We start from the raw sequence: 26,362 nt of genomic DNA, 5'->3' as shown, positions 1-26,362 counted from the left end.
AGTACTGACAAGTGTTCATGTGTTTCAAACTCATCCCTGTAGAAATGATTCGAACTACAAAATGTAGTCATCACTACAAAATCAAGGTTGGGGAGTCAGGCATGCATGGGAGAAGAAAAACAAAAGCATAAATCACTAATTTCCATAAGGTTCATGTAGAATAGTGAACCAACAATTTCAGGTGTTACATTTCCTAATTCTGAAGTTGCTGAATCCTGAACTCCCTGGGAAAGAATGTTATAACAATCACGTGCAAAGGAATGGATCTGCTTATTAATCTATGTTTTATTGTAAAAATATTACTCAGAAACATGTATACACGTCAGTGAGATATTAGTACTGTATTAAATTTTACATTTTGATCACCAATTAGAGAAGTTAGTTTCATGAATAGATGCATTTTGTAAAGCTGAGATTCTTATAACCCTAGAAGCAAGTGTTACTTCCTTCATCAGGTATCCAACTATTTCAAATATCAAGGGCTTGAAGCAAAGATCTGCTGGAAATTTTATAATTAAAAATAAATCACCAATGAAGAGAGGCAGCATCTCATAAATATTGTGTTTTTGTTAAACTAATAGTTCAATTTTATTTGCTTACAGATTTTATTAGTTTGAGGCCAATTTTGTTAAAAATTATTTATCATTTTGAAGTCTTAAAATATCACTTTGTCAATTTTAGATTTTCACTTTTCTGGTTAAGGCTACTTCAGATATAAAAGGTATCAAACTGCCCAAAAATACTTTGGAGCTGTTGCTACATAAACAGACAGTGTGTCCTTTTAAAGGATCGTCTGCATTTTGACTTACATTAGCTGATCAAATATTAATTTTAAAAAAATTATCAAAAGTTAGGTATTGCATTAATAAAAGAATCCATCTCAAAATGTGAATCATGAACCTTGACAGTGATTCAAAGTAACTATTTTAATATGCATGTTTGAATGTAAAAATGTTTGCTATATGTGGTTAATGTTCTATTATTTAAGAAATATGATATTTCAAACATTTTATTATGGCATGTGTATTAGTAACTACTGTTTTAAAAATTTAGGTTAAACCAGTAATTCAAAAAAGGCATTAAACCATTATTAAAAACTAAATTGAAACTTTACTTTTATATGGAAATTTTTCATGTTGTTTGGGCTAATTTTTTTACAAAAAGTTTTTTCTCATTAAAACTATTGAGGTTTTCATATTTCAGTAGCTGAATGATGACTGCGTTTCTTTAGCCAAACAATTCTTTGAACTGGAGACATTCAGTGTAAGGAGTCTTCCTCTTCTGCTCCTATTGCAGCTTCTTCTGAATCTCAGCAACAAGAATGTGAAATGAGAAACATCAGTACTCTAAATTGAATAAAGGCATTTCTTTCATGGTAAACCTTTTTCTTCACATACAATGAATGAGACATTGGCTTTCCTTATAAAACATATAAAGAATGAATTAGGATATAACCATGCATTATCTCAGTGATACAAATTCAACTCATACCCCAGGAGAAACAGAAATATGGAGAACAAAAGATGTCCCCTGACAGAATAATCATCCTGATGATTTAAGGTTTCATAACTGGACACTAATTTCAAAGAAAAATGTAGGCCAATCATCTTACAGAACTGGAGGCATCCTAAGTAAGAGGATGCCTATACTCTTTGATGGGTATTCTCCCTTAATGGCCTACTCACACTAGTAATGCACTCTTAAAAAAAATACATGTATATAACTCCTCAGTGGAATCCTTCCCTACATAGCTGCTTCCCAGAAACCTTTTAAAAAGGGGGCTAGAGAAACAATAGATGACACCAAAATCTGCCTTTGTTCCCCAAGAAGAAACATCAATACAAAACAGCTGGTAGCATCCTCCTCTGAAATAACAACTGGGAGCCAGCCTTGTGCTGCCTGACTGAAATTTGAAATGACAACCAGTTGGCTGTAAACTAATGCACCTACAATGAGAGAGATTTAGGAATACCATCTGTCAATCCATAGATGCAGAAACAAAACAAACTACAGAATGAAACAAACTTATTTTAAACCAACAAACAAATGCAGCTGAAATAAAAGTCCATGATATATTTGATTACTGGTATAACCATAGTTAAAGACTTAAAATAAAAGTGACATTTTTCTTATCAATAGTAATGGATTTATAAAAGGTTTCTGTTTCCAAAGATGTTATTGGGGTCCACATATTCCTTGACAGACTTCAGCATCCCAAAGCCGACATCAGAGATACTTTCCTTTAGCCACTGCTTCCGTAACTTGCCCACTGAAAAAACAAAATCAAAAATGCTTCAATATACACTACGATGCTGGAAACCAATCAATCTTGCGACCATGAATGAACAAACACTGTGTGATAAATGCTTTTATTCAAAAATGAGAAATGTTTTGCTTTATTTGATTTATTGAGCCCACCAGACTATCAAGCTCATTAAGCCCAATGTATTCCCAGGGGACGCCTGTGCTCCACAGTATCTCCTTTCTCTGCAGACTATAAAATGGAGATGGAGGAAGCTTGGACTGAGATTATGGCCCATTTTACAAATAACAAAATGAGAAAAACATGCGTTTCAAAAGAACCCACCTCTGGTCTTTACCAAAACATGCCAACGTTTCAGAGAAAATAAAATTAACTAGAGAAAACACATCCAGATGATTTTTTGGGGGGTATACTAGAGCAAAAATGACAAGATATATATATCCATAAAATATTCTGAGAAGAACAAAATTGTTTAAAAAATTGAAAAAATCTGAACTTTGGGCTTAAGAAAAAAAATATGGTTATGAAGCTTTCCATTTGCATTTTCTTTCCATGTGACTTTATAATAAATTTGCATGTTCAAATAATGGTTATTTTTATTCCTATTGTTTTTCCAGAATTAGAGGTTTTTTTAGTCACTGAATAAATCAAATACCTAAACCATCTTAAATGTAATTATCAGATTTTACATACTATATGTTTCCCTTCTTGTTTTCTAAGTCCTGCTAATTTATTCTGAGAATAACAAATATAATAGCAGCATCAATTATATTTTAAAAGTCATTCAATGAAAAATATAATCTTTTCTAAGTAGAACTTTTGTAAGAAAGGATATGTACTTAATCTATAAAAGAATTCTGAAACATCAACTTGCTGTGGCATTAAAAGGCAAAGCAAGATGCTGACTTCTCAGTGGAAAAATGGATAAACCTTATTTATGGCTAGATTATTTGTGGTCAGTACTTGTCAAATGTATTATTGCAATAATTGAATTGAAATGGTCATTTTCCACAAATGTTCATTAATGATCTAAGTCATCAACAATGATTTAATTGGCCAACTAAAATGGGAAAGCTTCTTTCATTAAAGCATTCAGCCTGTCATTCTAAAATGCACTCCCATTTATCAGGCTGCAGTGATACACCATAGTATCTGCCTTCTGGAAATCTTAAATACCATTTTAAGCTCAAATCAAACCATCTTTTCTGTCTAGTTTTCCAGGAAACAATCGTCATTAAAATAATAAATAGCATGACATTCTCAGAAAGCAAAATATTCTGCTTGGCTTCTGGAAATAAAAAAGTACTGCTGGTATTAAGATGAGGGAAAATGCTCTACAGCAGGAGAAAAAAATCTTAAATTCAAAAGAAAAATTCTGTTTAAGAGTTTTAAAATCAGAAGCTGAACATACAAATTCCTACTCATGCAGTCTCTGCCACCTGAAAGATGTCCTACCAGGTCCTTATCCCTGACAACTCATCACAATGCCTCAGCCTGAGTTTTCTCATCTGCAAAGGGATTAGAATCTATAGGATCTTTTCACCTCAAATATCGGATGATTTTAACACTTAAAGTTACAAATCAGTTATTTCCAGATTTGCTCCAGGGTATTAAAAAGAAAACAAACCTACTCTGTGAGTAGTAAAAGTGTCATTATTTTAAGCCACCGACACTGAGGCAACTCAGGAGAGTGGGGTGAAAAGCACTCAATGCCAGTCTCCACTGTTATCTGTAATATAGTTTCACTGAATGTGTCCTGTGGTTATGGATGTAATTGTCCTGAAAAGACTGCAAACAACTGCTCCAACAAGATGGAGCACATTAGAACCTCAGCAGGATGCCCAACAGCTAGCTTGTCTGCCTGGTTTTACACCTCTAGTAATAATGCAATTCCACAAGGAACTGAACCATCATCTGAGAAGCCACCCAACAGCCATTGCATATTTAATGAAGTCACTCACCAAGCGCTGGAAAACAGAAGGTGCTTGGAGTGCATCATTAGTTCTGTCAGAAGGATAATTTACACATCTATCTTGTCAAATTTTCTATGGTTTATACTTTTACAATAATCAATCTAACATACATTTGATTAGTGAACTAGAAAGTAGAAAAGAAAGAAAGGCAGTACAGGCAGCATAGCTATGGCCCCTCATAACCATATCTGATAAAAGAATTTAACCCCCTGATGATCTGATGGCAGAGGTCTGTGAGCTTCTTCTGTTAGTGATAAGAAAATTTATACTGAAGTCAGAAATCACAATTTATGCAATTAAAGGGATGAGAAATTTTTTTGGTTTTGCTTAACAATTTAAGTCAACTACACTACAGGATAAATGTACAAATGGAAAATACAGCTTAAGCAGAAATGCTTAATGAGCATTTATAATAAGAGATTATGGGAAATAGTCTTCATAAAATTCTAGAGAACCTTCTTCTCTGGCTGCCTCAGATGAATAAATAAATTAAAACACAACAATGAAACATCAAAGGCCCTAATCCCAAAGGGGAGATCACACTTGAAAGTAGAAGACTTTCATTTTTTAGAGCTAAACAACAGCAATAATAATGCCATTTGTACAGTCTTTATTTTCATTGATAGGAATTTTAGAAATTAGCTGGTTAGACTGATCTGGACATATGTAACACACGTGTGTGCATAACTATACAGTAGCTGCTTAAACATTTACAGAATCATTTTCAGAAAAGGTAGAAACAACACTCTGTCCTTTATGCAACATGCCATACTAAAGGGGAGAATGGATGAATGAAAACAGCAAATAATAGACGGTCAAGACTATTTCAACATTTCTTGAATGAATAGCCATCCATGAAAAGGCTTGTGTACATTCACACTACATGAAGCTTATTCCTCTTTCTAGACCGAGATTATCTGATGTGTGGGGGTATTCATGACTACTGACTCAAATACATCCCTTTGAGTTCTGATTCTCTAGAAGTATAAACCTAGCTTGAGAGCTAACAGTGAGCTAGAAAAAGCCAAGCCCACCACTTCTCAACATAAGAAAAAGACCCTGTATTCCACAATTCACATTTTTTCTATATATTCAATGTTCAGAGTGCTCAAGTCAGGATTTAAGAGTCTTAAATATATTTTTAAAGATACAAAAATCATAAGCCAGCCAAATAATAAACAGTCCAGAAAAATAATGGGAGGAAATTCTTTTTCTGCTTAATGAAGAGTGGAATTCACTTTTTTAAGAATTTCTCATAAATACAGACAGAATAAAATAAATATTTTGTGTTTTTTCCACAATATACAGTACATATTAATAATTATACTTTTGGGACAGAGAAAATAGAAGCTTTTGAGGATAATCTTTGAAATCATAGGCTCAACAGTCCCCTCTGGATGTTAACAGCTCCAAGAAAGAATACACTTTGTGTGGAAATCAACAGAAAAGAATGAACTGACCTGTATACAAGGGGGACAGGTAATGGGAGTCGTGCGTGGAATGTGTGGACACGGTGGCCAGTCTAGCCACCAAAAATTATTTGGAGGGGGCAAAAGAATTAGCAGAAACTACCAAATAATCTCATCTTAAAAGGGACACATCTAGTGTCTGCTAGTCAGAATTCTTTTCAGCTAAATTAAAAACTTTTGAATTATGGAGTTGATTACAAGGTTGAAAAGATCTATTATACACTTATGTTTAAAATTATGAAATGGGCTGAACTTTTAGAAGATTATTGAAGCCAAAGCCTAGAATCAGAATTTAGCCAGTTAAAAGTACGTAACCATTATTCTAACAACTGTATTTTGAAAGCTCTAGTTTAAGCGTCTTTTTAACACTATTCTATAGGTCATTGGAGAAGGAAATGGCAACCCAATCCAGTGTTCTTGCCTGGAGAATCCCAGGGATGGGGGAGCCTGGTGAGCTGCCGTCTATGGGGTCGCACAGGGTCGGACACGACTGAAGCGACTTAGCAGCATAGGGCATTTAAAAAAGAAACTCTATATTTAGCCGCTTGTATGAGTGATCTAAGCACTGACTTTGTATAAGATTTCATTAATCCAACCAATCTACTAGTGGATTATGTAAGGAACTAGTGCTAAAGGGACACTGACCCCTTGTCAGATGAAGCTCTGGCCCCAAGAAACTTCTGGCTTTTTGGAGAATCTGGTGATTTGACGATGAGGATATTTCTTTGGGAGGGAGTGATGTGGGGTAGAAAAGAGGACTTAGTTGTTCATTTGCTTGTACTATAAGGCATTCGTGTGTGTGTGTATGTGTTGGATTTTGGTACGTGTTGAAAGTAAGTAACAGATCTCCAACTGAGGGATACTAATATCCAGCTTTTAAAGACACATGAGATGAGACTATGACTATCCACGATTCTAATTTAATGCTTATGCTCAGTCATGTCTGACTCTTTGTAACCCCATGGACTATAGCCTACCAAGTTCCTCTGGACTGTAGCCCACCAGGATCCTCTGTCCATGGGATTTTTCAGGCAAGAAAAATGACAAAATGGGCTCTTCATTTAGAAATGGGTTACCATTTCCTCCTCCAGGGAGCTTCCCAACCCAAAGACAGAACCTGCATCTCCTGCAATGGCAGGCGGATTCTCTACCACTGAGCCACCTGGGAAGCCCTGATTTAATGTTTAGTGGATACTTAAAGTCATGTTTGATTTCTTTATTAAAGTCATCTGATTTATTTTTCTACTACTAATGATACTTCTAATATCAAGATGAAAAATTCATAGATACCATGGACTTTTAACAAAGCAATTAAAAAATCTGGTATAAGATTCTTATTAAATATTTTTAAATGTTATTTTTCTCTATGCTAAGGTTTTATCTGTGCAGTTTATAGAGCAGCTCTAAGATCTTACAGATCCTTGAATAGGTCTTTAGAGATTATGAAACAGGAAGAAAATCGGAATGACCAAGATGATAGCGGAACACAAGAGTTGGATTCAATCTGTCTTCAGAACACAATCAAGTGTTAATTCTGTTCTGTGTCCCCAGAAGATGGATTGACAAGCTCAAAATGTAAACCAAGTGGCAGTTAGAAAGCAAGTAAGCAGACCAAATAACATGATAAGGGCAGGAAAGGATAGAAAACATCACATGTTCCTTGAAGGGTCATGTTTTATTCATTTTTGTAGTCCTGTTCCATAATACAGGGCTTCTCTGGTGGCTGAGACAGTGAAGAATCTAATCTGCCTGCAATGTGGAAGACCCAGCTTTGATCCCTGGGTCAGAAAGATCCCCTAGAGAAGGGACTCCAGTACTCTTACCTGGAAAATTCCATGGACAGAGGAGCCTGGTGGGCTACAGTCCATGGGGCGGCAAAGAGTTGGACACAACTGAAGGACTAACACTTTCACTTTCCATAATACAGCATATCCACACAGTAAGAATAAAAAAAAAAAATGTCAGTTAAACTATATTGAACCACAGTTACCTATAAGCCGTTTTAGATAAAGAGTAGGGATGCAAATATCCAATCTGGATTTCTTTACTTTCCTTTGGTTTCATCTGCCTTGCATTCTCTATATTCTGACATTATTTCTTAGATATACTCAAGAGTTCTTCTACGTTAGCTAAGACAGGAGAAGGAATGTCACAGAACCTCACTCTCTTCCTTCAAATCTCTGGGAGCCTTTGGACTATATCAACAGTTCTCAATAGAGACAATTTTGCAACACAAGGGACATTTAGCAACGTCTAGAGACATTTTTTGGAGATGGCAATGGCACCCCATTCCAGTACTCTTGCCTGGAAAATCCCATGGACAGAGGAGCCTGGTGGGCTACAGTCCATGGGGTCGCTAAGAGTCAGACATGACTGAGCGACTTCACTTTCACTTTTCACTTTCATGCATTGGAGAAGGAAATGGCAACCCACTCCAGTGTTCTTGCCTTGAGAACCCCAGGGACGGGGGAGCCTGGTGGTCTGCTGTCTATGGGGTCACACAGAGTCGGACACGACTGAAGCGACTTAGCAGCAGCAGCAGCAGCAGAGACATTTTTGGTTGTCGTAATTTGGACAATATTACCAGAATCTAGTGGGTAGAGGCCAGGGATGCTGCTAAACATACTACAATGCATAGGACAGCCCCCACAACAAAGAATTATCTAGCCAAAGTGTCAACAGTGCCAAGATCAGGAAATTTTGGACCATATATTTCCAAAGGTCCATCTCCCAGGAGCCCAAATAATTTCCATAAAAGCAAACATATCTTCACTGCTACAATCAACTGAATTAGAAGTGAATGGCTCCTGCTATTGTAAGGTGACCTCGTTTTAAATTTGAGGATACTGACTAAAGTGAGGCTACCAACTCCAGTATTCTGGGCTGGAGAACTTCATGGACTTAGTCCATGGGGTCACAAAGAGTCGGACACAACTGAGTGATTTTCACTTCACCAAACTGAAAGAAATTCTGGAAAAAGTGGTAGAGTAGACAGAAGTTATACTCAGAAAACCTGCCATTAATGACAAATGCTAGTTTATTTTAGAACTTAACTCCTAAAGACCTGAATGTAATTTCTACTGAAAAAAATTTTAAGTCATATTTTTGGGTCATTTTCCCAGCCAATGTGTGAAAATATGTATGAAATAAAGCTTCACAGCACTGCTCAATATAATTTTCTGTGATAACAGTAATGTTGTACATCTGTAGTGCTTACCTCAGTGGCTCCTAGTCACATGTGGATATTAAGCACTTGAAAGGTGGCTATTGCAAATGAGGAAATAAAGTTTTAATTTTATTTCATTTTAATTTAAATTTAAATAGCCACAAATACCCTAGTAGTTTTTGTGTTAGACAACACAGATTATTAAAAATTAACTTTATCTAAAGTCACTTTTCGGAGAAGGCAATGGCACCCCACTCCAGCACTCTCGCCTGGAAAATCCCATGGACGGAGGAGCCTGGTGGGCCACAGTCCATGGGGTGGCTAAGAGTCGGACACAGCTGAGCGACTTCACTTTCACTTTTCACTTTCCTGCATTGGAGAAGGAAACGGCAACCCACTCCAGTGTTCTTGCCTGGAGAATCCCAGGGACAGGGGAGGCTGGTGGGCTGCTGTCTCTGGGGTCGCACAGAGTCAGACACAACTGAAGCGACTTAGCAGCAGCAGCAAAGTCACTTTTAACAGATCTTACACTTGAAAATACCTATTAGGATTCATTGCTAATCACCTGAAAAAATAGCTACGAAAAGCTAATGAGTCTATAACAATGTAATAATATAGTAGAGGTAATGAGTCTATAACAATGTAATAATATAGTAGAGGTATTCTGAGATTAACAAACATCTAGTACTTAAAAGAGTACTGTGCTGTGTGCTGTATTTAGTCGCTCAGTCATGTCCGACCCTTAGCGACCCCACGGACTGTAGCCCGCCAGGTTCCTCTGTCCATTGGAATTCTCCAGGCAAGAATACTAGAGTGGGTTGCAATACCCTCCTCCAGGGGATCTTCCCAACCCAGGGATCGAACCCAGGTCTCCTGCACTGCAGGCAGATTCTTTACCTTCTGAACCACCAAGGAAGCCCACTTAAAAGAGTCTTGGTCATAAAACTGCTAAGGAGAAAGAGTTCCTTTAGAGGTCCAAAGAGAAATGGTTATTATCCAAGCTACCTATTCTTTCCTCGTGGCTGAGAAAATACACCTGAAGCTGGAAGCTACTACAGGTGTATATATAGCACTAGGTAAGAGGTGACGAACACGATGCTGTCCCTGCCCTCTGCCTGGGACTGCGCCTCTGTAGCCTGCATGGGGAGGAAGATGTGAGGATCAATACATTCTTACAATAGATTTTGTCAGCTCTCAAATCTGTCTGTACTGTGACATGGTTGAAATAGTTAAGTAGTTAAATGTTCAACTACATCATGAAATTAAATTGGCTTTTACAGTCTGGTCTTAGAATCTCACTATTTACAACACTGCTTCAGTGGAAAAATATTATATTCCACTTTTAAGTTTTGTGAGAAAAAGCAAATCACAAAAAAGAAAGAGCAAAACAAACTTCTGCAATCTTATGGTAATCTGATAAAGATTTGATACTGGAAAGGGTATACTCATCTGATAGCTATCAAAAGCCCAAAATCACAACCAGCATATTGACACTGATATAGTCGAGATCCAGAACATTTACATCCCCACAAGGAGCCCTGTGTTGCCTATTTATAGTCACCCCTGTCCTACAGCAACTCATGGAAACCACTAATGTGTTCTCTATTTCTCTAATTTCACTATTTCAAAAATGTTATAGAAACACTATCACACAGTATGCAATTTTGGGGGACTGGCTTTGTTTCAGTCAGGGTAATCTCCTGGAGATTCATCCAAGCTGCTGCATGTGTTTATGGTTTGTTTTCTCCTACTGCTGAGTCGTACTCCATGGTACACATATACCATAGTTTGATTAGCCATTTAATCGTGAAGGACATCTGAGCTGATTCGAGTTCGGGACTACCATGAGTAAATCTGCTGTAAATGTACATGTACAGGTTTATGCATGAACTTAAGTTTTCAATTCTGTGGTATAAGCATCCAAGAGCATAACTGTTGGGTTGAATGGTAGTTACAAGTTTGATTTTTATAAGAAACTGCAAACTGTTTTTATGTAATGATGTTACTACCCTACATTCCAAACAGAAATGCATGATTTATCTAGTTTCTTTACATCCTTGCCAGCATTTGACACTGCCACTATTTTCTAATTTTAGCTTTCTGATCAGTGTATAGTGGTTTCTCTTGTGGTTTTAATTTGCATTTCCATAATAGTTATTGTTTCCCTTGTGGCTCAATGGTAAAGAATCCGTCTGCCAGCGCAGGAGATGGGTTTGGTCCTTGGGTCAGGATGATTCCCTGAAGAAGGAAATGGCAACCCATTCTAGTATTCTTGCCTGGAAAATTCCACAGACAGGAGGAGCCTGTCAGGCTCTATTCCATGGGGTTGCAAAGAGTTGGACATGATTTAGCAACTAAACAACAACAATGGTTACTGATGTTGAACATCTCTTCATGTAATTATTTGTCATCTGTGCATCCTCTTCAGGGAAATGATTCTTCATGTCTTCTGCCCATTTTCTAATTGAATTGTTTGCATTTTACTATTGAGTTTTAAGAGTTCTTTATATTTTATAGACATAGATCTTTTGCTGGGTATGTGGTTTGCACATATGAAAAGCCTAACTTTTCATCCACTTAACAGAGTCCTTCACAGAGCAAACATTTTTAATTTTGACAATATCCAATTTATCAAATTTTCCTTTAATGGACTGTACTTTTTGTGAACAGTCTAAGAACTCTTTGCCAAACTTTAGATCTTGAATATTTTCTCTTGCTTTTTGTTTTTTCTAGAAGTTTTGTTATTTTATGTTTTACATTTAAGTCTATTATCTATGTTGAGTCAATTTTAGTATAAAGTGTGAGGTTCAGGTCAAGGTTTTTTTTTTAACCTATGAATTTCCATCCAATTGTTCCAGCACTATTTGTTGAAAAAGCTATATACCCTTCACTGGTTGCTATATCTTTGTCAAAACTGGTCGGACACATTCATGTGGGTCTATTTCTCAGTTCTCTACTTTGCTGTATGGATCAGTACTCCTCCAATACCACAGTCTTGATGACTATAAGTCTTGAAATCTGATAAATTGAGTCCTATGACCTTGCTGTTCTTTTTTCATCTACTTATTTCCTTTACCTTAACATATAAATTTTAGAATAATCTCTTTCATATCTACTAAAAATATTTGCAAATTTTTGATAGGAACTGTATTAAATGGGTAGATCACTCTAGGGAGAACTGACATGTTGACTCCATGTCCAGTGTTGTACCAGTCCATGAACATATCTCCCCATTTATTGAGGTCTTTCATTTTTTCATCAGCATTCTGAAATTTTCAGAACATAGATCCAGCATATATATTGTTAGATTTATGCATAAGCATATACATATTTTATTAGATTTAAATGCCTTCTTTGGAGCAAATGTAAATGATACTACATTCTAAATCGCAGTTTCTATATGCCTGTTGTTAATATACAAAAATGGAACTGATCTTGGTGGGGGCTCTTATATTCTGCAATCTTGCTGATTTTGTTTTTGTATTTTTTTTTTTTTTGCATTTTCTACAGACAATCATGTCATCTATAAATAGTGATATTCACCTTGACAATCTGCATGTCTTTTATTTCACAGTATAGGTTTTTAACAAAACTGATCTTTTGCTCATTACTTTGAGTAGTCTCTTTACTTTTAAAGTTTGTGACACTACTGGATTATGTCAAGACCACAAAAACTGCTATGAGCAGCTACCCCATAATTATTCTCTGAATAATAGGAAATAAGTTTGGTTAGGTAAAGACTCAATATTTAAACTAAGACTGGTTACATTTAATCAAGATTTTTTTTTGTTTCCTGACAAGGACTTAGGTATAATTTTAGCAAATGAACAACTTAAAAACTTAAGTCATAAATTGAAATTAAATATATGGCTGACATAAACACTGTTGTTTAAACTGACCAGCTCGTCAGTTACAAAAACAAGCGCTACGAAGATTAAGTTAAGCAGGCTTTGTATTTCCTATAGCCTCCAGTTCCAGACTACATCTGTTTTCTTTGATACACAAAACCAGAGTTAAAATAGCTCCATTTATCACAGCATGATTGTAGGCAGACAAACCAGCCTGTCTGTTTCCAGATAGGGAAAGCGACTGTTATTAATCACAATTACAGGCCAAACTCTCTAAGAGAAATTGCATCAATATTCTCCCAACCCCCAGCCCTTCTATTCTTGAACTCAAAAATGTTACTGAGAATGTCATGACACTGCCTGAAGGTCAGTAACTAAAGATGCTACTATGAGGCTGCCTTGAGTTTTAAGTTCAGGATACATATTAAGGAAAACCTTTCCTACACATACAAAAAGCGATCTTTCAAGAACTCTATTATTAACTTTAGAAGGATAATTAAACCCACTCTATTTAAAATTTATATGGAAAGATTTCTGCTTGAAATGAAACTAGGAAACTATACTGAATAGCATGGGATATTTGAAATGTACAAATGAGATGATTAACTTTAAGCACAGAAGCATTTATGAAAATAGACATTTTTATAGCAAATTTTGCAGCCAATAGTGTGAAGAAAATTTATTGCTTTCATACAGATGGTAACAGAACCTCCTATAGAGTAAGACTAACCACAGGTTATAGATGAAAACATTAAAATAACTGTTCAATCTTACTCCTTGATAAGGGTCTTTTTCAAACTGTAACCCTTTTTTCAATGGTTACAGTAGAGGTTTAAGTATACAAACCAGAGTTTCACTCGGTGCTGTCTACTTCTTTTATGTTTTTAAAAGGTTTATTGTTTTTTAAGCACCTACTATATATGCAAGACACGTTGATGTTTACATACATTATCACACTTAAGTCTTATAATAATCCGAGGTAGGTACTATTCCCATTTTGCAGATGAGAAAACTGCAGTTCAGAGAATTTATTCTCTAAGGTGATACAGCTAGCTAAGTACAGAGCCAAAAGTCAAATACAGATTTGATTCTGAAGTCTATGTTCTTTCTCCTCTGTCTGTAAGCCTTTCAAACTTATATTTGCTTTAAGACAAAGTTTAAATGGAATCTTACATACATAATCCATCTAAGAAAGGAAACTAAAATGGCTGGCTGGGCAGTTATAGAGAAATGCATATTATTTTACCCTACTTTTCCACTAAATAACTGACTCTGCTAATATACATTCTCAGAAATAATGTTACAGAATAAACTGAGCCTTTCTGTGATTAAGCATGACTCTATATCCAAATAAGGCCTGCTTATTAAGCATTTGAAGCTAAATTAGCAAGGAGATTAATGCCATTCATGTTAATGAAAAATTCAGATGTTTGAGAATCTGCAAAACTGCCCAAAATTCTGTGAGCACTTAGACACTTAACTAGTCACATAACATATTCATTGATTACCTACTTCTATGTAGAATAGTCAGTCACTTTTCTAGGGGCTCGGGAACAGTGACAGACAAGATACAGTCAGTAACCCCATTGAACTTACTCAAATGGTTTATGGAAATAGTTTACGGAAACGCATAAACTACAAGAGAATAGGGAAGATGCCTCTAAGAAAGTGACATTTTTATCAGAGATCTAAATGATGGGGAAAGTGAACCATGCAAATATCTGGGGGAGGGGGCACAAGAGAAAGACCATCAGAAAGAGATGGAACAAATAGCAAAGGACTTTGAAGAGGAAGGGGTTGAGAGGTCTGAGAAACAGCAAGAAAGCCATAGGGGAAAAGGAAGAGAAGAAGAGACAGAGATAAACACACAATGTATACCCTTGAAGAACCCGATACGGACACTGGGTTTTATTTTGAATATGAGAAGAAAACAATGAGTTTAAAAAAGATTACCCGGACAGCAAGAGAAATACCGGCAGAGCAATAGGCGTAGAGGCAGACAGACCAGTAAAGAGCCTACTGCAGTTGTCCCAGAAGGAAAAAAATAGTGATTTAATGAGGGTGGTTTTGGTGATGCCTTCTGGTATTGGGAGTTATCAGCATAAGGACAGTGTTTTCAGTCCTGGGACTGAAGTAATCACTGAGGGAGTGAGGGGAACACGGAGGAAGAAACTGGCTCTGGGCTGAACTCTGGAGCACGCCCGTGTTTAAAAAGTATTAAAAAAGGCAAGGTAGCAAAGGGAAAGCATCTTTTTACCTGGACACGTGAAAGATATTCTGTGTTCAGGCTTACTTAGTTTCTTTTTCTAAGCCATAGAGGAATCAAAGTGGTTTAGCATTTGTTTCCACACAGTCATATTTCTGACTGTATGAAAAAAAAAAAAGAGAAATGTGATAGAAATAAAAGATTCCTTATTTAAATGAAGCAGAACCTCTCAATAAATTAATATGCAATCGAACCTTGCTACATTCAAGTTCAAGATAATAATTTCTATAATTAAACTATTTCATTGACCTTGGAGTCTTCAACAAATAAAGGCTTATACACCTAGAACCTGAAAATGCACATAAATTATACAGGAGCTTTACTGTAACATGATCTGACCTGCATTTGTTTTATTACCTGCTACTGACAATGTTAGAAACGTTAGTCAGGAATTACAAAAACAACCAGAAAGTCAAACTGACTTATGTGCAAGAACTTAGAAAATAATGCAATATTTATGATAAGGAAATTAAAATATTAATTCATTCCTGGTTTAACATCTAAAGCAGGACAAGCAACTAAACTTAGGGTCAAAATTAAACAGAGCTATTATTTTAAAAGAGAAACAGTGATGTTTAGTATTTCTTCTCATATACTCTTAAAATCAAGTGCTTCTTTTTCAAAGGCATTCAATTTAAATTTTTTTAGCTTTTGACCTATTTTCACTATTTTGGGTTCTTAAGTCAGAGGACAAGGACACTGACATAGGAGGCCCTGAGTTCAAATTCAAATTCTAACAATTATTGCTCATACGTTGGAGTAAGCTACTGTACATTCAGAGCCTTAGTATTTCTTCATCTGAAAGACAAGAACAGTATCTATTCCACAGCATTCTGATCAGGATTAAAAGAGACTGTCAAGCAGAGCACCTAGCAAATGCTTTACAAATGTTAATTCCTTTCCCTATTTCATCTCCCTCCCCTTTGATGTTTTAACATCTACAGCATTTACATGTTTATTAAAGTCACCTTCTAAGTGCTTTTCAAAGAAGAGGGGAACTCTTATCTTGGTTAAAATATGATGATATCATAATCCTACTAGTTTTGATCAGCGGCGTTTTGAAATGCTATTATATTTTACTTTATGGAACTATAAGATCCTTCAAGAGAAAGAGTACCATTCTTTGAAATCCTACTGTCTCGTGGACAAGTAATGTTTATAACGATACAACAATGTTAAAAAGCATTAGGCATATCTGGTATCAAAAATATCCCAGGAGCTATTTATATTTTTTGCTCTGGAATCAAGAATTGAATGATCATGTTCTTCTGGTTAGTTAACGTTTACATCTTTCCAACTATTTTTAAATTAATTTCTATTTGTGTTCATTGACTAAATAACAGATAATCAATAATAAATTAATAATATAATAAACTAATAATAAATTATTAACCATAGCTTTAGACAAATAATAAAGTCTGTCTCAAATAAATTTATAGTAGAATTATTTAACTCTTTACTATTTTAAATTTGTGTGTATTTTCTTTTTCTTTCAAGTACGTTTACATAGGTTCTGTTAAAGCCTACTAAGAAACTCTCAGCGTCTAGTGGGTATCTGAGTAAGTACTGACAGCCGTTCCACCATATTAGGCTTTCAGCATTTCATATAGAGACACCACTGGCTGGACCTGAATATCCTCATAGATCCTAAAGGCATAAAGTGTCATAGGTGAGAGAAAAAAAACATTGGTTTGGCCTCTACAATGTTGCAGCTCATTTGGTCACTTCTAACTTCTGTAGAATTTATCGCATTGTAAAACTTGAGTAAACAGAGACCATCCTCTCACAATTAAGGAAATTAGTTCACCTAACCTGATTATCTAACAATTAAGCCTCTATTTCTTTCTATTCAGTACAAGATTTGGTTATTTTCACCCTCTTGTAGAATTATACCTCTCTCATATTTACTATCACAAACAAGGATCCTACAGTTTCTTATCTTAAAGGAAAAAGTACACTTGTTGGCTGCTGACATCTACCAAAAGGCAAAACTGTTGGCTCTGGAAAGGAAAAAAAAAATTTTCTTTAAATAAGTAATTATAGCTAAATTATTTTGCTTCCTCCCTCTATTCAATCAATTTAGAATTAAGAACATACTTCATGATACTATGTAAAATTACTATGTACTTTGCTTACATAGTAATAATATAGTGGCATCCTAAAATAAAATACAAAAAAAAATTTAAGTACTGTATATAGTTTCCTGAACATTTTAAAGAAAGGTACAAAAAAATCTAAGCACCTTTATGAAATTCCTCATGTTTACATTTCCAAAATTAGGTTTAGACCTTTAGTCAAAAGCTTTTAATTCCATTTAAGAGGTTTCTAATATGCAGTTTCTTCCCTTCTTCATTTTCATCGTTCTAACATGAAATCTCCATTAGAATCTCCATCTCATTACCAAAAGGTAATAAATAGGAAGAGAAGGGCAAGAACAATTCATTCACTTTAATGCTTATCAGTCAGCTACATTAGAAATTTATTTGTGAAGAGTAAGAAAAAGTAGGGGGAATATAATAGAGTAAATCGATACAGTGATGCTGTATTCTACTTCATTCATCCACATTAGCAATCTTCTTCAGGCCTGGCTGAATACAGATTCTCCAGAGCTCACTATGTTTTCTACCAAAATTCTTTCACTCTTCTTACACACATGTAAGGAGAGCTGGCTGGGGCCAATACTATTCTGGTGCTGGGAGGAATGAAACAGGAGTCCCTACTGAGGATCCTACTTTCCAGTAGAAGGAGATAGCTAACTATAATGTTAGACAATGCTAAGCGCTATGATGGAAAATCAAACAGGAAAAGAGGGATACGGAGAATCCAGAGTAGGAGTTGAATTTTTCAAATCAGTGGTCATTTATCTTCATGCACTTCCCTAAGAAAACTACACATATCTATTTTTCTAGGCACTAATTTATATATTAAAAACACTGCTAGTAACATAGACAGACATATCATAATTTTTATTGGTGATATGATCAACTCTCCAGTAACTTAATATTATAATGATCAAAAAGGAATACTATAACAGAATTAAAATATTGAAAAAAGATTTTTTTCATATCCTGTCTTGATTAATCTGCTGAATTTTGAGTGGCAGAACAGCTCTTCAGTATATGATACAACTGACGTTCAGCTACATTCCAATACTGGCTGAAAAACAGTTATGCAGGTTTCTTCCCCCTTAAGAACTTTGGCTATAATGGTCAAATACCTTCCAGGCTGGCTGGGCTATCCTGGGTAACATGAAGTTCCTAAGAACTCAGAAGAATGACCAGGTCCTGTTATACAGACAGGCTTGTCAAATCAAGCTTCAGCTGGTCACTACAACACAGGTGACCTCAGTGACAGACACAAAAACTTCCAAGATGAGATCTCTAGTGTTAGCAAATTCCTCATAGTCCCAGCATTTTATCAAACCAAATATTTTAAACAGTAAGAATATTAGAAATTCTACCCCTCAAAAAAGAATACCTCCATGGTGATGTGACAGGCTCCCTCCATTAGCGAGGATTTCTTCTCTAGCAGCCGCCTGTATTTGGAAACAAAACAACAAATAGATCACTTTGAAGTGAAAGAGTAAGACTCAACTCTCGAAGGAAGCACAAACGTTCTGGGTTAAATAGTAAACGGGAAGTCTAATTTTTTTTTCTATTCAGTTCACTCAGTCGTGTCTGACTCTTTGCGACCCCATGAATCACAGCACGCCAGGCCTCCCTGTCCGTCACCAACTCCCGGAATTCACTCAGACTCATGTGCATCGAGTCGGTGATGCCATTCAGCCATCTCATCCTGTGTCGTCCCCTTCTCCTCCTGCCCTCAATCCCTCCCAGCATCAGGGTCTTTTCCAATGAGTCAACTCTTCGCATGAGGTGGCCAAAGTACTGGAGTTACAGCTTTAGCATCAGTCCTTCCAAAGAACACCCAGGACTGATCTCCTTTAGAATGGACTGGTTGCACTTCCTTGCAGTCCAAGGGACTCTCAAGAGTCTTTCTACTAGATTAACTGTATTTTAAAAAGCAACTAAAATATGCAACCTAGCTTTGTAAGTTTTTTTCTAGTGAATAGTCACAAATTCTACAATTGTTACTTTAAGACTCTAGAAAAGAAAAAGAGGCAAAATGATGAATTCAGCAGCACTAAATGATTAAAAACAATTTTAAAAAGTTTTGTAAGAAGTCAGGTCCTACTCTGAAGTAAACATCTCACGATACCAACAAACATTTATTGACTGCTTATGGTATGTCCAGAAAAGTAAAAAGCAATTTACCTGCAATAATTCATTTATTTTCACTAAAGCCATATGGAATAATTACTTTTATTCCTATTTCACAGATAAAGAAAACAAAGCTTAGGTGGTTAAATTATTCACCTAATATCATACAGTGTACACAGACTCAAGATTACTTACAAAACTATCAGGGATTAATGATAAAAACTCTGATGGAGAACATCTGTTAGGTCAAGGTGTGCTCAGTGGCTCAGCTGTCTCTGACTCTTTGAGACCCCATGGACTGTAGCTCACCAGGCTCCTCTTTCCATGGGATTCTCCAGGCAAAAACACTGGAGGGGGCTGCCATGTCCTCCTCCAGGGAATCTTCCCGACCTAGGGATTGAACCCATACCTCCTGTGTCTCCTACATTGGCAGGCGGATTCTTTACCACTAGCACCACCTGGGAAGTCCTTGCTTTGGGACAAATAACTTGCCAGGCTTCTGGATATATAAATGTGTGTGTGGAGGAAGGGGGGGGCGGGGGCGGCAGCATGTGGACCCTTGTTTTATCCTCCTAACATGTTAGGCTCTAACTAGTCTCCTTATAAAGCAGGAAGGTTAGAAAGATAAAGACTTAAAGCAAAATACAGAATGGCTGAAGTACAGGGTGAAAAAAGGGTTACAGTAACTGGAACTACACTCAATTACTCATGAATGTGTAGCAGATATGAGGTAAAATCCCTACAGTGCCTTGTACCTCCCAGAATTACCTGGATGTATATAAACCATCAGAGTTAGGCCACAGTAGAGGAAGCCTTCCCTTCAGGACTGACATCTCATTGAGAAGCAACATATAAGAACCCTCATCACTTAGGATTTAGGGTTTTTCAAATGAATCATACCTATGTTTGCCCTACTCTAAGAGACTATATCTTCTAACAAATTATTTTAAGTAAAGCACTAATTACTTGAAACCAGGAGCACTTAGAGAATGACTGGCTTGGGAAAGAAAGAATACTTTCACTTCTATAGTATTAATAGTATTGGGAAGGGGACTCTGAGTAGCCAGAGGGCAATACGAAGACACTAAAAGGCTCAAGGCTATGGTTTTTCCTGTGGTCATGTATGGATGTGAGAGTTGGACTGTGAAGAAGGCTGAGCGCCGAAGAATTGATGCTTTTGAACTGTGGTGTTGGAGAAGACTCTTGAGAGTCCCTTGGACTGCAAGGAGATCCAACCAGTCCATTCTGAAGGAGATCAGCCCTGGGATTTCTTTGGAAGGAATGATGCTGAAGTTGAAACTCCAGTCCTTTGCCCACCTCATGCGAAGAGTTGACTCACTGGAAAAGACTCTGATGCTGGGAGGGATTGGGGGCGGGAGGAGAAGGGGACGCCAGAGGATGAGATGGCTGGATGGCATCACTGACTCGATGGACTTGAGTCTGAGTGAACTCCGGGAGTTTGTGATGGACAGGGAGGCCTGGCGTGCTGTGATTCATGGGGTCGCAAAGAGTCCGACACGACTAAGCGACTGAACTGAACTGAACTGAACTGAAAAGGCTAAAGGGATAGGAGAGGATTCGAACTTTTGAGGATGATGGATATGCTCATTATTTTGATTGGGGGTGATTTCATAGGTGCATACCTATGTCAAAACCCATGAAACTGCACACTTCATAGGCTGTTTTGGAGAAGGCAATGGCAATCCACTCCAGCACTCTTGCCTGGAAAATCCCATGGATGGAAGAGCCTGATAGGCTACAGTCCATGGGGTCGCAAAGAGTCAGACATGACTGAGCAACTTCACTTTAGGCTGTTTACTATATTTCAATTACACCTCAGAAAAGCTGTTTTTTGTTTCGGTTTTTAAAAAAGGAGGCCTCAGAGAGAGCCAACCAAACCCTGTCTGTGGTTTGGGTCTAACAGTGTGCCACTGAAAATCATCTTGTGGTGCTACCTTTGGCAGGCAGGATACAGAGTTGACATGAGGACGCCTGAGGTGTTAACAAGCCCAGTCTCCCCCGACTTCCTCCACACTCTAGTCTGTTTCTTCCACTCTAGGCATTCTTGTCATGAGAAACCTTGATTATCAAAAAGAAGGCTTGACAACAATCAGAAGCTTGAGGCTATTTAAGAAATGTAATAGAAACTGCTAGCAAATGAACCTTAAAGCCCGACGTATAACTTTAATTTTTTAATTAAAATCAGTTAAAATATAAACTGAAATTATAGCAACATCGACTAAGAGTTTTAGAGCTGCTGACCTCTAAAACTGTGCAGTTTTAGAGCAGTCACCATCTAGAGCTGGGTGGGCTGCCAGAGCGATATCAACGATCCCTATAGTCTTTATCGGACTTCCCTGGTAGCTCAGACAGTAAAGCTTTGCCTACAATGTGGGAAATCTGGGTTCAATCCCTGGATTGGGAAGATCTGCTGGAGAAGGAAATGGCAACCCGTTCCAGTATTCTTGCCTGGAAAATCCCATAGACAGAGGAGCCTGGTAGGCTGCAGTCCATGGAGTCGAAAAGAGTCGGACACGACTGAGAGACTTCACTTTCACTTTCATAGTCTTATTTAATTTAATCAGGTATTATATAAGTAATAATGAAAGAATCACAGGCCACAGAATGTTAATTTTAGAATACTGATTACAGTATGTGTAGGGAATATACATTTTAGACTTCTAATTCAGCATTCAACCCAGTGCAAAATTTACATTTTTCATTTCTATGGGCTATCACCAAGGTAAACCACAAGTTATTAAACAGAGGCAAACTAAAATCCTTAAGTTGACAGTAAAGTTTATTTAAATTAATAAAAGAATATAAGAGCTATATTCATGTACACAAAATTACCTCAGTTTGTTCAAACACAGTCAGTGGATCACTGATTCCCCTGTAGTTAAAGGCAAAGTAGAAATAGATACATGCACCTGCATCGTAAGTCTGTGTCACCCTAAAAAACAAACAGACAAAAACCCCCCACAAGGCTTTAAGTGAAACCAGATTCAGTATCTAGAAACTTAGAGGCAGTATCTCTGAATGATTTGCTTAATCCATAATCTCATTCTCTACCTACCCTCCTACTCCACAGGAAAGAAAACAGATAAACAGATTTGCTAGATAAAGGATACCAATGAACTATTTGTACTATTTTCATAACAGTTTTTGTTAAGTCTGTACTGTTATCCCAAAAAGTTTTAAAATTTTAAGATGATATAAATATTTCTCCAATTGGCCTGAAATAAACAAAAATTCCACTTCCTCAGAAAGGAATTTTTTTTTTTTTTTACAAAGTATATTGCAGTTAAAGACAGCTCCAAAACAGACCTCATGGAATTTGGTGATCCCTTAAAAGCCTTCTGAACTTCCTCAAAGTTAAGAGAAATAAATATGAGAACTTAAAACTAGAAAACAAGAAAAATGTTCAAATACCAAAAATGATTGGGTAAAATACAGCATCTTCGCCAAGTTCACATTAATAAATTAGTAATGACTTTGAAAACAAATTGAATGACACAAAGCCTTAAGACAGTGTCTCTGAAGGGTTTATACTCTAGGTCCCATATTTGAGGATGCTGTATGTGTGTTTGCAAAAGATATCAAGAATGTTAGATTAATAAATCATATACATGATATATATTTGGGCTTTAAAAATGCAATTAGGTGAAGCATTTAAAAGGGAGCTAAGGTAATCATAGTCAGATCTCTGAAAGCAATTTACAGAGGTTCCCACAAAGAATTTAATTCAACAGAAGGAGCAAATATAGAGGAAATACTCTTTTTTACTACACAATACAAACAGAATCTAATCTAAAAATTTAATGGCCTTTTAGGCCAAATGTTAGGTGCCTGAAAACAGAAGAAATGTACTGTTTAACAATGCTACTGTCAATTTGCCAGCTGTGTTTTTCTTCTAGTGTTAATTCACACCCATAAAAAAGATCCCTTGAATGTTCACATTTTAAGTACCAGATTTACAAAGTTTAAGACAAACTGGAGAACTACGTTAACTACAAGGGCACTATCACTACAGATGACCACGTTTAAAGAATATAGAATGAAATGAGTTTACAGCAATTAGAAAATATGTATCACTCACATGAGAATCATCAATATCAATAAACAGAAAATATAATTAATATTAGTAGAACACTGCCACCTTCCCACAAACCCAAGATCTATAGTACACAATTCAGTTTTCAATAGAGAGGCAGGCTTCTAAAATTACAGTAAAGCTTGATTGATCAGAATCTCAAACAAAGTAGAAATGACAACATTTTTTGAAAACCCTTAATTTGGGACCATTTCAGAAAATGACTTAGAACTAAAACCTATTAACAGCTCAGTTCTATCACTTAAGACACTTAAATACTAATGTCTTCCAAAATCATCTGAACAAGAGAGAGTGTTGCTGCCAAAGTTGTTATATTATTCTTTAATTTAAAAAAAAAAAAAAAAAAGTGCGCTATATACTTTTCAAAGTACTGTACTTATGTTAGACTCACTGGCTAGTAATTTCTTCCTACAAAATTTGTTCAGAAAATTTAGGATTAGAATTCCAATACACAAAATAATTTTTAAAAGACAGAAATGAAGTAAAATCAGTAAATGCATGCTACAGCTGAATTCTTTTCCTTAGAATCTTTGATTTCAATGAAATCTACAACTATTTAAATTAATTTCAGAATAGCTTTTTAAAAAATGATTTAAAAAGTTCATCTCACACATTCAAGCATTTACACTCAACACAAAATAATCTCCTTAGCCACTGTTAATCAGCCCAAATCAAACTCAACTAAAATTAAACTCTACTTAAATGTTAGTTTAATCAAGTATGTGCTATTAAAACTATATTTAAAACTCCTATTTAGTAAAACACTCAATTAACTTAGACTTTGCACATTCTAAACTTTGGTTTTATAAGATAATCATAGAAGCTAAAGCATTTGGCTTTTATCAGAAAATCCTTAAAAAAAAAGCCACATAATAAATGACATATGATCAATTCAGAATACATATATAACAATTCTATCCACCTGCAGTACAATACATAATGAAGATCCTTAGGCCTTATGAGTACCATTTAAAGAACCTAGATGTAAGTGTTGTTATAGAAGGTGTCCTAAAGACAGAATATTTTACTTCCCAGTCACTTTCAGTAAGTAGTAGTTCATCGCAATGGTAGTCTCATAATGGAAGGGGAGATGTCAAGAGATGCTGAACAGGGAAGAAGGGCAGAAGAAGGAACAAAGGATATCTGTTAAGCTGAGGCTTGACATAACAGAAGAATAAAAAATTCTCAACCTGACAAGAATACACCCTATTATTTTAAATGCTTTAAGTTTTACTATTAATAAATGACTTTTGGATTAGTGGGCCTGATTTGTTCTCAGTTTTATAATATGTGGCCTGACAGACTAGACAGTCAGGCCTTATTCTGTGAGTTCACAGAGAAAATTAGTATCAAAAGATTGGACGCAAAGTGCCCCTTCTCAAGAAAACATCCTTTGGGTCTGCTGCTATTTAACCAAGAGGACAAAATTATTAGTTAACTGTGATCCAATATGGATCGTAACTGTCCCATGTGGAAGACATTAGCCATATGTGGCACTGTAAATTTAAATTATTTGAATTAATGAAGTTTAAAATTCAGGTCCACAGTCACATCAGCCACACTGCAACAGCTCAACAGCCACATGTGGCTTGTGGCTACCATACTGGATAGGACAGATACAGAACATTTCCCTTATCACAGAAAGATCTATTAGAAAGCAATGAGTTAATCTTCATTTGGATCTTCTGGCTCCACTCATTCCTATAGTCCATACCCAATGATTTATTCAACAACTGACAAAGTGGTTAAAATGCTTTTTCTCTATTAAAGAAAGAGCTATATTGAATGTGTTTGTAATTTACAGTTTCCTGACTACCTATGAAATTTATAGTTTCAGTGAATGAAGAGGTCCAAGAGTTCAGACATTTGACTCTTTATCTTTATCATCGTGCTGTCCAGACAGGGCAGAAGGCTCACTTGTGGAAGGGTGTTCTACTTCTGTTGGGCTCAGGACCACTGTAAAAATTCTAGTTTAGTTGCACAGTCCTAATAAGTCACTAACACAGCAAGTGAAGTTTAGGAAAGCCTGCTAAGTGGAACAGACTGAAGCTTTTCTTCAGCTCACAAATTACACTTTTCCATTAATTTTAAAAAGTTTTTTCAGAATAAGAACTACAAGAACAACAACAAAAAAACTCACCTGCATGTAGAAAGAGGAGCAAACTGAACACCCTTCTCTTTGCATTCCCTTGTTATTCTTTCTTTTACATTTCTACAGAGATCTACAACCCTAGAAAACAAGAATGGAATACAATATTAAGTTTTCACGTAAGTTTCAAAAATTCTAACAATTGCTGGTTTATCAGCACACTTCAAGTCAGAAATTCTCTTAAACTTTTATGTTTATTCCTTCAAGAATGAACAAGAGTCATGATCACTCAAACTGAGCCTTCCATTCAAAAATTTAAGGGAGCAAAGTCCTTCCCCTTTTTGTCACAGGAAAGACAGAAGTCAGAGGAGCATACTCAGGTCTCCTAAAGATAAGTTTCCTACGCTAAGGAAAATCCAATTTTGAAATAAATTTAACTGTTAAGATTTTAAAAACTTTTTTAAAAGTTCTAAAGAAAATATTAATGAAAATTCAATTCTGGGTTATAGGAATACCCCAGTTGGTGCTAGTGGTAAAGAATCCACCTGCCAATGTAGGAGACGCGGGTTCAATCCCGGGGTTGGGAAAATCCCCTAGAGAAGGAAATGGCAACCCACTCCAGTATTCTTGACTGGAAAATTCCATGAACATGGGAGCCTGATGGGCTACAGTACATGGAGTCACAAAAGGTCTAACATTACTGGCCTTGTGCATGCACGTGCACACAACCCCCTCCCCACACACAATCTATACCCATGTCTAAGAAGTCTTCCCTAATTTAAAAAGAATTGCATTAGCAATCACACTATTATACCAAATGTTCAATAGATTATTTTCGAGCACTAGGATAAAACCCAGCTCAACAAAGACTTACTGGATACAAACTATGTGTAAAGTTATGCCAGATTATTTAATATTATAAGTCAATGAAAACAGAAAAGCAAGGCAAGTTCT

General features: G+C 36.2%; 1 protein-coding gene across 2 annotated transcripts in view; it reads right to left on the bottom strand.

Annotated features, from left to right (window-relative positions):
- Positions 1–267: 267 nt before the first annotated feature.
- Positions 268–26,362, bottom strand: part of AGPS (alkylglycerone phosphate synthase) — a 127,216-nt gene continuing 101,121 nt past the window's right edge. For both annotated transcript variants that reach the window (XM_070358865.1, XM_070358864.1), the window contains 4 exons: positions 25,460–25,549; positions 22,059–22,158; positions 18,463–18,520; positions 268–2,269 (listed from right to left, as the gene is read on the bottom strand). In XM_070358865.1, the coding sequence (XP_070214966.1) occupies positions 2,148–2,269; positions 18,463–18,520; positions 22,059–22,158; positions 25,460–25,549 (370 nt within the window). In that variant the 3' untranslated portion in view covers positions 268–2,147. The remainder of the gene's footprint in view (positions 2,270–18,462; positions 18,521–22,058; positions 22,159–25,459; positions 25,550–26,362) is intronic.

The sequence above is a fragment of the Bos mutus genome, chromosome 2 (genome assembly GCF_027580195.1).
Source record: "Bos mutus isolate GX-2022 chromosome 2, NWIPB_WYAK_1.1, whole genome shotgun sequence".
Lineage (NCBI taxonomy): Eukaryota > Metazoa > Chordata > Mammalia > Artiodactyla > Bovidae > Bos > Bos mutus.
Note: the sequence above shows the minus strand (reverse complement) of the source record. Positions and strands in the feature narration are given on the sequence as shown.